Consider the following 13,245-nt stretch of genomic DNA (forward strand, 5'->3'; position numbering starts at 1 on the left):
CCGTATAGCATTTATCAGTTTTGGTTTTGCTCCCACTTGCTGGTTGAAAGTATTAAACAGGAAGCAATTAAACAGTGTATTTTTATTACAATTTTACTATTATTAGCTGTTGTCTCTGTTATGAAATTCAACTAGTCGAACCAACTGAATCTGTCAGTTCGCTCAGTGAAACCAAAACAAAAACAAAAGTTGGGTATTTTAATCCCCCTGTGTCTAGTCTAATCTGCCTGGACAGTGGGTAAAGTGATGAAATATGTAGTTATGAATTCTTTTTTTTTACGATATTCCTAATTTAAAAAGTTTTTGTATAGTTATCTCCTGTAAGTTATTTCAATTTATTGCTTCTTATAAATTCAAACGATTTGCTCCCGTTGTACAGTGCATGTCGTTTGACTCCCCAATTAATTTGTATCATCGGTCCATCTAAACGAAAGCATCATCAAAAAGGACCCAAATTTTGAGCTTGCTCTTTTTCATCCATTTTCAATCCGAACTTCGTTTTCCTTGCCTCGCTTGAAAGGTATGACCCAAAACTGACACCCAAGGTAAATTTCGGAGTATTTTGTACTAATGGCCGCTTCTGCGTCGGCTCCGGAACATCAACCACCTGTCTCCGGGGACATTATTGTATTTTGAGATAATTCATTTTGCGGCACATCAAATCACATCGGCTTAGCAAAATAACACTAATGGAACTTCCCGGTGCTTGGGCAGACAGACAGACTTCGCAGCCGGTTATTAGAGTACAGGATAATTACGGGGCTAGTGCAACGATCCTACCCGAGCAGGAGCCAATACCTCATCCATACCTAATGAATATCAAACTCAGCTATCATATCTAAATTTGATATTCATTAGTAATCGTATTTTTATAAAAAATAGCTCATAAATATGCTATTAATAAGTTATTTTACATTTTTGTACTATACTAAATGAATTACTGAATCAGTTATGAAGTTACAAAGAATGACTTACAAATGCCTCATTGAGGTATAACACCTCAATTTGTTATTAATTAATTATTGTGCTGTTTTATGTTATGTCAAATGAATAACTCACTAAGCAAATTAAATTTTCTTTTTTGACGTCGGACTACGTCTCCCAGAAAGATAGCTGGTACTGGGGGTAATTCCAAAAAATAAAAAAATGTGAGCGTCGCGTAAAAATGAAAGATTTAGAACACTAATAGCTCTGCCAATTATGAATTGATTTCGATGGTTTGAATACCAAACGATTCAGAATACATGTAATAATTATGTGGTTTTCATTACCATTTTCATTATCAATCACTAAATACAGTTAAAATTAACGAAAATTTTCAACTTCAAATTTCCCCATACATTTTCTTCGTGATTACCTTGCTTCACAAGCAGGGAAAACAGTTAACCACACCATCTATTAATGTGGTTTCCTTTTACAAACAACGCATTTGTTTATTTATATAACCATTTGTACTGAATGCCATTTTAAAACATTAGTTCATCATATAGGCTAACAAATAGCAACTTTTTGACGTAGGACTACGTCTTTGTTTACTATACTGGGATTGGGTAGCACTTTGTGCTACGAAAATACGAGTGTAACGTTTGCATGAAAGATTTCAAATGCTAATAACTACTAAACTATTGAACGAAACAGAACAATTTATATGTCGTTGGATAGATAAAATGACCAGCAATTTTATGAAGGGGGATAGAGAGCAATTTTATGAAGAACGTAAGTGGGTGGGGCTCCCATACAAATAACACACAAATTTCCACAATTATTCAATTAATCATGCAAATGGAACCAAATTTAACATGTGGGAGTTTCAGAAGACAAGAACTCCCCTCTTTAGGAGGGGGGCTCCCATACAAATAATACACATACTTCCATATAACTCGAGAACTAATCAAGCAAATGGAACCAAATTTGGCAGATGGGGTTTTTAGAGGCATGAATTTATTTTATGATGGTTTGAGACCCTTTACCCCTGTGGCAGGAGGATAAGGACTCTCATACAAATGAAATAGAAATTTTTGCGTATTTGTCATATTTCCTGCTATGTAACAAGTGGTAAGCTGTGAAAGTAAACTAGTAAAACCTTCTCGGAGCAAAAGACGGTGAATCGACGTCGCTAACTTACGTGCCTGTTGCCATACATGTCAAAAGAGAAGGACATTCGAATGGCTCATCCTATTTGCGATGAACGTGCTTTGGCTTTAATGTTATTTATAACCAATGACCCTTTTAAAGGCCACAAGCGAGAGTAAGACAATAATCTGTGGGCTGGTCATTTATTACTATTTCAACCTTAATGTGCACACAAGTGATTTTAACAAAAATCTCTGTCTCAATGGTTGCAGGCGTTGTACTTATGAACCCCCGTCCACGTATTTTCAAAGCCACCATTGCATTAAGAATTGAAGAATTGAATCTGAATATTTCACTCTTTTCTTTTAAACATTCACTTAAACAATGGCACTCACAGATTCTTATAAACATACATATACCAGAAATGCAGTTTACATTAGTCTTTGATCTAATGATCTGACATAGTCCTACGTCACCCTTTCGTACAACCCTTAGGGCTGTATACCTTGTAATTTTTGTTTATTTTTTGAACATGGAGAAGAAATGATGAATTCCTATTGTGACTTCCAATATAGCGCGACTAACAGCACTTGTACAATAAATAATTATTATAGTAGACAGTACATGCAAAGTAAATTTGCATCTGTATGATGTTATTTTCTCTTCTGCTATTCCATAAAAAATTAAAAATTGTGAAAAATTCCACGTGCCTTCAAAAAGGCAGATCGAATCTCGCATATATACTGCATTTTCACAGGATATCTTTAAAAAAGCGATAGATGCATTCATGGTTTGAAATCACATTTATTTTCATAATGAAGGCTAAATCAGAATAGTGTTGCAAGAAATACCGTGCACAAGTTAATTTGCAAAACACTCCTATTTTTCGGTCTTCGATTCGTTAGTTGCTATTTTTTTTATAATCATTATTTATAAGTACTAACCACTTTACAAGTTATGACTACTTACACTTTGACCTAAACGGTAAACTTCGAAAGTTATGCCAAGCCAAAGTTCAAAGGTATTGCAAGTATTCTCGGATGACGCTAGTTGTAACTGAGATTTAAAAGAGCAATATGCCTTCCACCACTAAAAATATTACGCATCATCACTGGCATGCTCAACCTGCATAGGTTCACTTTCCTTTTCAAGTCTGATTTGAGTACAATATCAAGTCTAATTCATTATTTTTTGATGACAAAAATTTTACGATAGCGTTAAGTTTTCTTCCTGAGTTATGGCCAATCGTGACGATATCGTGAAATGTTTATCATCGTAAGATTCTGAATCTACGGATAAGAAAAACGTAATTTTTAAGAATTAGAACATAGATTTTCCGACATTTCTTTGAAATTTTCTACCACCGTGAAAGATTTTATAGAATTTTTTTCCAGAAAGTATTTTTTGTGGATAACTAAGAAATATAACTAATATTTTCATAAAATAGGATTTTCTCAGCGATGCTTAGTTCCTGAGAAATGATTATTTGAGTTAAATAAATGTTTATAAAAATTACCTATTCCGGCTTTAGAATAACAAAAACCACTATCGTAAAGTTTTTTCACTAAAAAATAATGAATTTGAAAATAAGAAAACAATATTTTAAAAAAATTTCTTTGAATTAGAACATGGTTTTCTCGACTTTTCTTTACCAATGCCGTAGAAAATTTTGTGAAAACTGGTATTTTTCCCAGATTGCTAAGAAAATTTTCTTGTATCTTTACAAAAAAATCTTTGTTCTACAATGCTTGATTCAAGAGTTATGAATTTTTGAAATAAGCCATGTCCGAGAAAATCGGAAAATTTCCCTTAGAGCTGTCAGGGAAAACTGGAGATCTCGATTTTTTCAATACTGCTTTTTTTTAATAGGCCCGTAAACTATGCCCGTATGCCAAATGTCATGATACAATTCTGAGGCACTGCACCAAACCGAAGATTTGTGCGAAAATAATTGGTGCTGTGGCGTGAGCAGAGATCTGTTCACTTTACTTTCGGGACGTTAGTTTAGTCGATGGGATTGTTGTATCATATCACACGGGACACGGCGTTTTACTTTCGGCAACCAATCTTGCGGTTTGGCAAGTGAAGTCGCTTATGCGATTTATTTTTACGCAATTCACAATTTACGTGAATATAATGCTTAAAGCAGGCTAAGCAAAATATTCAATGAGAGTGCGTTTTTATTAGATGGTTTTGAATACTCAGCTGTAGTGACGTCATATCAGGTACGGGTTTCACACACAATGGTGTATTCGGGAAACTTATAGCGTTATTTAAGAAGTATTTAAGATATAAGTATAAGTATGTAAGCATATTTCAAAATGCGATTTTTCTCGTTCGCACAAACAATAGGCCGTATGAATAAAAGAGTTGGAGCATACTCTCCCATAAGATTTACACGGGAAAAGCAAAGCAAACTGTTTTATTCATACGGCCTAATGTTTGATGCTAGCGCTGCTTCGACGCACTTTGGATCCTCTCCATACACAAGCTGGACACAAATAAACAAGTTGTCCGAAGATACTAAAAATGCCACTTAGTTGGAATTTTGGAATCTGATTTTTTTTTTTTTTTTTTTTTTTTTTTTTTGTGGGGTGTTGAGTTGGAGCTGCTTGGCAGCTTGATTTTCAAGGCTCAACCCAAAAGAATAATAAATTTTAGCTTCTATCTTGCAACAATACTTCCAGACGGACTAGCCTATGTCGGCCGGTTGAACACTGGTTGGCCAGTACTGTCTTTAGATAGGTTTTCAAAATAAAACAAATTGGAAGCAAATTTGAATTTGGTAATGCTTTATCGATTTTAAGATACTTTATAGGATTTTAGAATTTCTAAATCTTGTCTTTTTGAGTCTTTAGAGGTAATGTCACCCACTAAAATAATGTTTTACTAACATCATGCGCATATTTCCATCAACAGTGTACATACTTGATATGTGCATAATGGCATAATGGCATGTGCATAATGCATTGCGTTGACGTGAATCTAAACTTTGTTCGCTTAATACTTCTGAAAACTACTGAAAAGAAAACTCAATTGATTGACAAATGTATTACTGAATTTTTGAGTTACTGTCGACCAATCTAACACCCGATTCTAGGCAAGTTTTCATTTAGTATGCAACTATGTTATGTTTTTCGCTAAAGAAATAATAATAAACTTAGTAATATTTAAACCTATTAGAAAACATTATAAATTTTGAATATCACTGGTTCGCTTACCTTTCTCTTGCCTTTTTCTTTGGTAGCTTTACCTGGATCCTCTGGAGCCCGTCACATCACCTGAATTAGTTATTGGTCCATATTATTGTTGTTATCATGTTGTTCCAGATTCTTTTCTTGTTCAGGTAGTGTTAGTTTGTCGACATTTACTTGGTCTTCCAGCGAAAACAAACTGAAAGAAGAAAAAAAGACGAAAACCCCTTGGGCAACTGCCCTGGATAGATTAGAATTCGCGATTCGGGTAAGCCAAGTCAAAGGTAATATCTTTGTGATTAACCTTACCAAAAGCCCTGAATCAATAGAACATAGGTATATGTATATAAATTAAGATTCGTAAATCGAATCTTCAAACGTCTTGCTACTATTTTGAACGTTCTGCCAAATAAATTGATTCAAAAATACTTTTGGTAGGCTTCACCACATTTGGCATCACTAGTGTGCATCTTTCATTTGTGTAAAGATACAGACCAGCCCTGGGACCTGGTTGCAGTTAAGCAATCCTCAAGGTTATGCCATGCCCAGGGTAGTTGGAATTTTGGAATCTGATTTTTGCATTTAAAATGTTCTAAAATTATCATATGAACGACAAAGGTTGATTAAAATTTGTAATAATACTGTAAATCATATAGGGTGAAGTCCTGTATGACCGGACAGGTCTCTATGCCTATGATTGATGTTTTTAAATAAACATGAAACTCAGAAAACTGCTGGAAAGAATATGTAAATTTACAAAATTAACTGTGGTATTATTTATTTTTTTAAGTATCGGCTAAATGAGGTACACTCAAGTCACTTTTCACGCGAATGATGCGTTCCACGTAAATCGAAACAGCGTAAATTCCGAAATTCGCGTTAAGTACCGCGTAAATTTCAAAATCACGAAAAGCCACGTAAATTCTGAAATTTGCATAAAAAGCGATTTCAGTGATTAGTATTGAATAGCATAGTAATACCAAACTGAGATATTCGATTGACGTCCCGTGTGCAAAAACATTTGATATTATTTAGGTATTGCAATAGCAAAATCAGTTATTATTTAAGTGTTTATAGAACATTTTTTAGCTATTATTTTAGCTTCGAGATTCGAATATACGACAACTGGCTTGTTAGGTTAGCATCTTACCCCGAAGCTAACTGGGTGGATTATGATTCAGCACATATGGGATTATTCGGGACAAAAATGTGTAATACCTTACAAGCTATGATATCAGATATGCCTTCAACACATAAGATGGTTTTTATTCCAATGGTGATGGTTGCTTCTAAAACGCATTATTAGTTTGATATATGTATTGCAGTTCTCAGTGCCATAGGATTTTGTTTTAAACCGCCCCAATATAACCAGAACTACCCCGTTAACCGGTTCATTATAAGTTAAATCGCTTATATACCCTAAAATCATCAATTGAACCCAAACCCGGTTACTGAAGTGGCTATTTGGTTCCAAAATGTCTCCATTGTACTTCCATCAATGTCTTTTGATCAAAGCGATATGATTTGATGTGCCTCATGATGCATTATCCCAAAATCCAAAGAATTCCCCTGAACCAGGTACCGGATGTTCCAGATCCGATAGTGATGTGGTCATTTGCTTTCAAAATGTCTTTATTATACTTTCAATAGTCTCATTTTATCAAGATGATGTGATTTGATGTGCCGTAAGATGAATTATCCTAAAATTTAAACAATGTGTCGCGAATCAGGTACCAGATGTTTTTCCGGTGAAGTGGCCATGTTGGTCCAAAATATCTTCATTACTTCTATTAGTCTTATTTCATCAAGCTGATGTGATTAGAGATTTGCGGTACATCAATTGATGCTTGCGGCAATGAATTATTTCAAAATACAAAACGAAATACGAAATAAAATGAGAATGAGAGCAATCTCAAATCTTTTTTCTAATGCATTGAAGGTTAAGCGGTTATACTTTACACAGTTGAGAGGACTAAACCTTTTAACTGATTAAAGTGGAAATTTGTATACATGTTACGGTAACAGACCAAAAAAAAAGAAAAATAATTTTACTCTTCGATTAATCTCTAGAAAATATTTCCAGAAAACTTGTATTAAATCAACAAAACGAAAATATAACTTGTTTAAAAGTTTCAAGTGGATCGGTGTAGGTTTTTTCGAGAAATCATGCTCATCGACTTTGGAAATACAGTTTTGAGAAATTCGCTTTCGCGATTTGCGCTCTGACACGTAACAATCAGCCAAAAAACTATTCGGACGGCAGCGCACAAATTTTTCTCTTGAGACATGAACTGATCGCCAATCGCTGTTTTATCGAATGCTGATGTTTTTTGATATGCGACACGACATACTTTACTGATGCTGAAATGTCCCTTTATGGGAACCGGTTCCGGATTCATAGTGTCCCCCCGGATCCGGACCGTGCGCGCCATGGCTCGTAACTGCGGCAAAGTAACTTATATGTCCACAGTCGATGATACATTTACAAAAATCAACAGATTTCAAACAAATTTTAAATATTTGGCAACTATCTAAAAAAGCCATGTCGCGGTCCCCCAAAGAACTCCGTTATAACTCCGGGGCCATAAGACATATGGCCATTATCTATAGACATTATGAAAATAGAAAAGACCTTAGAGGGGTTAATATGTTATCACAGAACAGAAATGGAAGTAAAAATCCAAACACGTACATGCTACAGATTTCTACAGATACTAGCGAACCTGGCGGTAGCGAGTCACTTTTTTTCCACAAAAACACACGAACGTATACGAATGCACACAAAAGCATGTGAAAGCTGCTATGCGATTGGCAGCGAGCGTTCTGCTTATATTGCTGTTATTCGCTTCTATACGAAAACCTTCCCAAAGAAAAATAAAAACAGAAAAGACTTTTACCGTTTTTGTTTTTGCTTAGGTCCAATCTAGGTTCGCTCTAGTTCCAATCGAACGGCTGTCAAAACGTTTGTTTTTTCACTCAGGTTGGTTCGCTCTGGGTTGCACTTTTTAGACGACGGGTTCACACTGAGTTTTTTCAGAGTTTGAACCTCGCAATAAGCAATGCACTGACAACCCGAAAACGTTTGTTTATGCTCGCGAGAATGTTTATTTATTTAGTAGTCGGTTGCAATAAACCCAGGTTAAAAAAAAACAAAAACGCTATTTGTTACCCGTTTTGATCGCCGAATCGTTCGGACTTCCACTTCTGTTCTGTGATGTTATTCTTGTTGACTTATTCGGCGAGAAAAAGTTTATTTCAGTTTCGCTTAAGGTTCTTCAGATAGTCGAATTTACACTTAGTTCTATCCAAAAATATATAAACTTGTTACCTTAGAGCTTTCCATAAAATTTATTGCGGTCGAATCCATTGAATCTAAATTGGTTTGTGTAAAAAGCCAACGCCAAGGGTTTATACCGTCTTTAGGCATTACCCTTCTTTATCGACTTCCCAGCTGGCTGTTAGAATACAGGAAAATTACGGGGCCAGTGCAACGATCCTACTGACTCTAACTAGCAAGCCCCACCTAAACTCAAAATATTCTGCACATAACTAATAGTAAATTTCCATATTGCTGATTGCAAGGAAAATTGTACCCTCCAAAGTGCGATCCTGCATTAAATCGTTTTGGTATCTTCGGCGCACTTTTTCGTTACATTCCAAGCAATAAGTGCACCTAAGAGACCGAAACGATTTAAGCCAAAATAGCACTTTTAAGAGCGATTGCGCACTTATTGATTAGACAATCTTCCTTGCAATCAACAATATGAAATTCCATATGATTATCATGAGCCACATATAAACATAATCCTCCCAGAAATACACATAAAAATTATACGCGTATGAATAGTATGTGCTAATTTATCGCTTGCACATAAATGATAACTGTTTGGCACATAAAAGTTTTCTCAGTGTAGCCGAGATTCGAACATACGACGACTGGCTTGTTAGACCAGCATCGTACCTCGACGCTAACTAGGCGGTGCTAACTGGTTTGTGTATGTGACAAAATTGGTTTGTGTGTGTGACGCCTATGCTTGTATATACATATGTACATGCGTGCATACATATATACGTAAACATAATGACAAATATATTTTGTTCTTATCGAATTGAGTCGAATGACAGTCGCCATTATGGCTCGAAGAAGCTGATGGATATATAAATGCATATCCAGCTTTTTACATGCCATAATGGCGGACGGCGTTCGTAATATTTGGATAGCATTTTTGACATTTCCTAAATACATGGCACGTTTTCTTTCCGCACGTTCCGTTAATTTTAACGTGAACGTGCGCAAAGAAAACGTGCGATGTAATAACGAAATGTCAAAAATACTGTCCAAATATTACGAACACTAACACAGATTATACGGTTCACCAATACGGCTCGTAAAAAGCTAGATAAAGTTATTTAAAAATATCCTTCTTTACGGAGAAAATGCTCACTTATGTTAAACAAATAATATTTCATTCAGATTTTCAGGTTTATATACCCACGAACGATAGGATGCTTCTTGAAAACTGCTATCCAAAATAACAGCATACTCTATGAAAAAAAATCAATCAATCCTGCATAGAACAATACTAACGTGACTAGTAGGCCCTATTGTGATAATAGATACGATATTTTGATAAAATCATGCATTTTCCATTTTGGACTTATGGCCAACATTTTGCATCAAATACTCCTATGTGCGAAGTAAAGCTGAAATATTTAGACGAGTTGAGGAATTTCGTTTAGACGAGATTTTGAATGACAAGTGCACTCAAAACAAAAACTCGTCAAAGATCTTACTTATTGGTAGAGTTTTAGACCAGAGCGTAGATGCCAGGTTTTGCTCGAACGATTGTTCGAACTTCCACTTCTGTTCTGTGATTACGTACACATTGTTTATTCTAAGTTTCAGCCATTCGCTATTCAGCCTTTCGAACATTCAGCCTTATGAGAATTGCCTTTTGTCCATTCAGCCTTATGTAGGCGTTACTTTTAGTTTTCAGCCTTTCGTGTTTCAGCCTCATGATTTTCAGCCTTATGTTGCTAACCCGTATTTTCTATACCAATACCGAAATCCCGGCTTTTGCCAACAGCGCCTAATGCCGATAGCCCTCCCCTAATTATTATTGTTTTAATAGGATAAGTCAAAGTAGCGTGATTAGTGTTATAATTTCATTTCATTTCAAATAAATTTACCTCATCTAAAATTTCTCTGTTCCTGTTGAGCAAATCGGGTAGTTCATCTATCATTTTCTTCAAACTGATAATGCCACCTTTTTCGCATACAATTTTAACTTTTTCTAGCAATGAGGGCGGTAGCACAGATCCAGTTTCTGTTGTTTCAATTGCTGCCGGAAGGTTGTAGTTAGACAATAGATTATTAAGAATCTGTGTAGCTTCACGAAGTTTCATTATTTCCCCTGAAAGAAACATATCGTTATAATAATACATATTGTTGTGTGTGTGTGTGTGTGTGTGTGTGTGTGTGTGTGTGTGTGTGTGTGTGTGTGTGTGTGTGTGTGTGTGTGTGTGTGTGTCTGTGTGTGAGTTTGTGTGTGTGTCTGTGTGTGTGTGAGTTTATGTGTCTGTGTGGGTGTGAGTTGGTGTGTGCGTGCGTGTGTCTGTGTATTGTTAGTCATTAGGAATTACCATTAACAATTTCGTTTTTCCGAGAATCGCACGAGGTCATTGCGTGATGTAATGCAACGGGAACAAGCTCAGCAAATAAATCTTTAAAATTGGTACTCATTACATTTGCAATAGGTATGTGTTTAGCTAATTGTGCTTTTCCAGGGTTGGCAAGCGTATTAATATCCGGAATCATTTCATTGTATATAAAATCATTGTCTTTTTTGGCTTCGGTTAGGTTCCTTTGTGCTTTGATTATATATTCTTCTAAGAAGCTCAGCTTTCCAGATCGTGATTGCGCAATTTTGAAAAGTTCTATTGACTTTTGCAATCGGGAAATTTCTTCTCCAATTGATTTATTATTTTTGGACACTAGACTATGATAAAACATTGTAAGCGCGTGGAAGCCAGCCTGCTTTCCAGCAACAACGGGTATCCAATCTTTATCCCAAAGTGTACGGATAGAATCTCTCTGAAGAAGACGCAAAGCCTCTGAATACATTTCCTCGCCCTGGCAGCATAATTTTGCTACTACCATATCTTTCATGTTATCCTTGATTGCCTTGAACACAAATATTTCTTGTGCTTGGGCCAACATAAGACAGGCCAGAGCATTTAACGTTTCTGGTGATAAATCTGTTGTTAGCTCTGTTGTACTGATTGCAGGAACAGCGCTTTTCATATATGTGAATATTCCTGCACTTTGTTGAAATAATTTGGCAGCAACTTTAAGGCCTTCATCGCTATCCAAATTTTGCGAAGCAGCAACACTACTTTGCAAAGCTGCTATATTAAAAAGCACGCAAATCTTTTCATAGCTTAATGAAGCAAGAGCTAAAATAAAAATGAAGACATGTAAAATAATTAACTGAAAATAAAACATAGGTACTTCAACGAGATTAGGAAAATTATCGATTAATTCTACTACACAAAGCAATCTACAACTCGTAATCATCACCAATATGGATCGTAATGGACTGGAAAAAGTAACAATCTAGGTTACGAGCATTTAGTAACTAAAATACGATTGTCTGCGAAGATCAGTTGTAGTAGAAATAAATGAAATTTTCTCTTAACTTTCTCGTTAATTCGAGAATTCTGCTAAGACGCTCGAAACATTTTATAATTACTCTGAAAGCATACTTACTAAGACTTGCTTTTCCACCAAATATAGACCCTTTGTCAAAGGCATCTTTCCATTTGAATGGAACTTGTAAATCTTGAACCACAATCTTCGTTTCTAAGGCAGTCAACTGATCATAGTAACTGGAAGATTTTAAAGCAAAACAAAAATTATATCATATATGAATTTCGTTAAGCAAAGCTTACCTGTACACAACTTCCAACGAACTTTCGTATTTTTCATAAACTTTCCAAATTGCAGTATTTCTTTGCTGACTGAATTTTTCTATTGCATCTTCAATTTCCAGTAATTTATCGTGTTTCAAATTACTGTAAGAACTTTTTATTACATTGTTTAGTGGTTTCACAATATCTATATCAACTGGTTTTTTTAAAGGGACGCTTAGTAATTCGGTCATATTCACGATTGAAATATGTTTATTGTATATCTAACAAGCAGTTAAACCTTTATACGTTCAATTTAAATTTGATGTTAAATATGCGAGAAGTGCGGTATACTTTGCAAAAATGAATCATCGGCAGAGATGCCATATTTTCTAAAAAAATGGCTGCAACTGCTCGATAACCGAAAAAATCGAGCAGTTTTCCGGCTACTCGAATTTTCTGGTTTGAAAATAATCTGCGAAAATCTGCACACTTTTTTAGGAAGTCTGTGAAAGTTTAAAGAGCTTCAAACAAAAATCTGCACCAAAACAATAAAAGTCAGAAAAACTGCAAATATCTGCAAATTTATAATGATCTGCAAGACCGTTCCAAAAATCTGGAATTTGCAGACAAATCTGCAAGTCTGGTATCCCTGATCATCGGGCATCGGCATCCAATGACGTTTAAAAAGGTGTGGCAGATGAAGACATTTGAAGATAGAATTAACAAAAGGGCGAATGTCGCAAGCGTAAACAAACCGAGTGAGGTTTGATTTGCCCTTGGATTTTCCTATGCTGGTCCAGCAAAAAATGACTCTCGCCCGTTTTGTTTACATTTGCGACATTCGCCCTTTTGTTAATTCTATCTAGATTTGATGGTATTAGTAGAGTGACTATATACAGAGTGGCGACAAGTCATCCCAAATGTATGCAATGCGGTTTTTTCAAGGTTTTTCTTTCTTCTTCTTGCATACGCGTTGGATAGGTCGTTTGCTCGATTGGAATGACACTGACAGATAGTTATCATTCCAATTTTGACATTGTCGCCACTCTGTATATAGTCACTCTAT

General features: G+C 35.5%; 1 protein-coding gene across 1 annotated transcript in view; it reads right to left on the bottom strand.

Moving 5' to 3' along the window:
• Positions 1 to 12,512, bottom strand: part of LOC128733934 (programmed cell death 6-interacting protein) — a 32,270-nt gene extending 19,758 nt beyond the window's left edge. Inside the window, exons 1-4 of the mRNA XM_053827809.1 lie at positions 12,219 to 12,512; positions 12,037 to 12,155; positions 10,911 to 11,723; positions 10,458 to 10,681 (exon numbers count right to left, since the gene is read on the bottom strand). Of these exons, the coding sequence (XP_053683784.1) occupies positions 10,458 to 10,681; positions 10,911 to 11,723; positions 12,037 to 12,155; positions 12,219 to 12,430 (1,368 nt within the window). The 5' untranslated portion in view covers positions 12,431 to 12,512. The remainder of the gene's footprint in view (positions 1 to 10,457; positions 10,682 to 10,910; positions 11,724 to 12,036; positions 12,156 to 12,218) is intronic.
• Between the last annotated feature and the right edge of the window lie 733 nt (positions 12,513 to 13,245).

Source organism: Sabethes cyaneus, chromosome 2, assembly GCF_943734655.1.
Source record: "Sabethes cyaneus chromosome 2, idSabCyanKW18_F2, whole genome shotgun sequence".
NCBI classification, from domain to species: Eukaryota; Metazoa; Arthropoda; class Insecta; order Diptera; family Culicidae; genus Sabethes; species Sabethes cyaneus.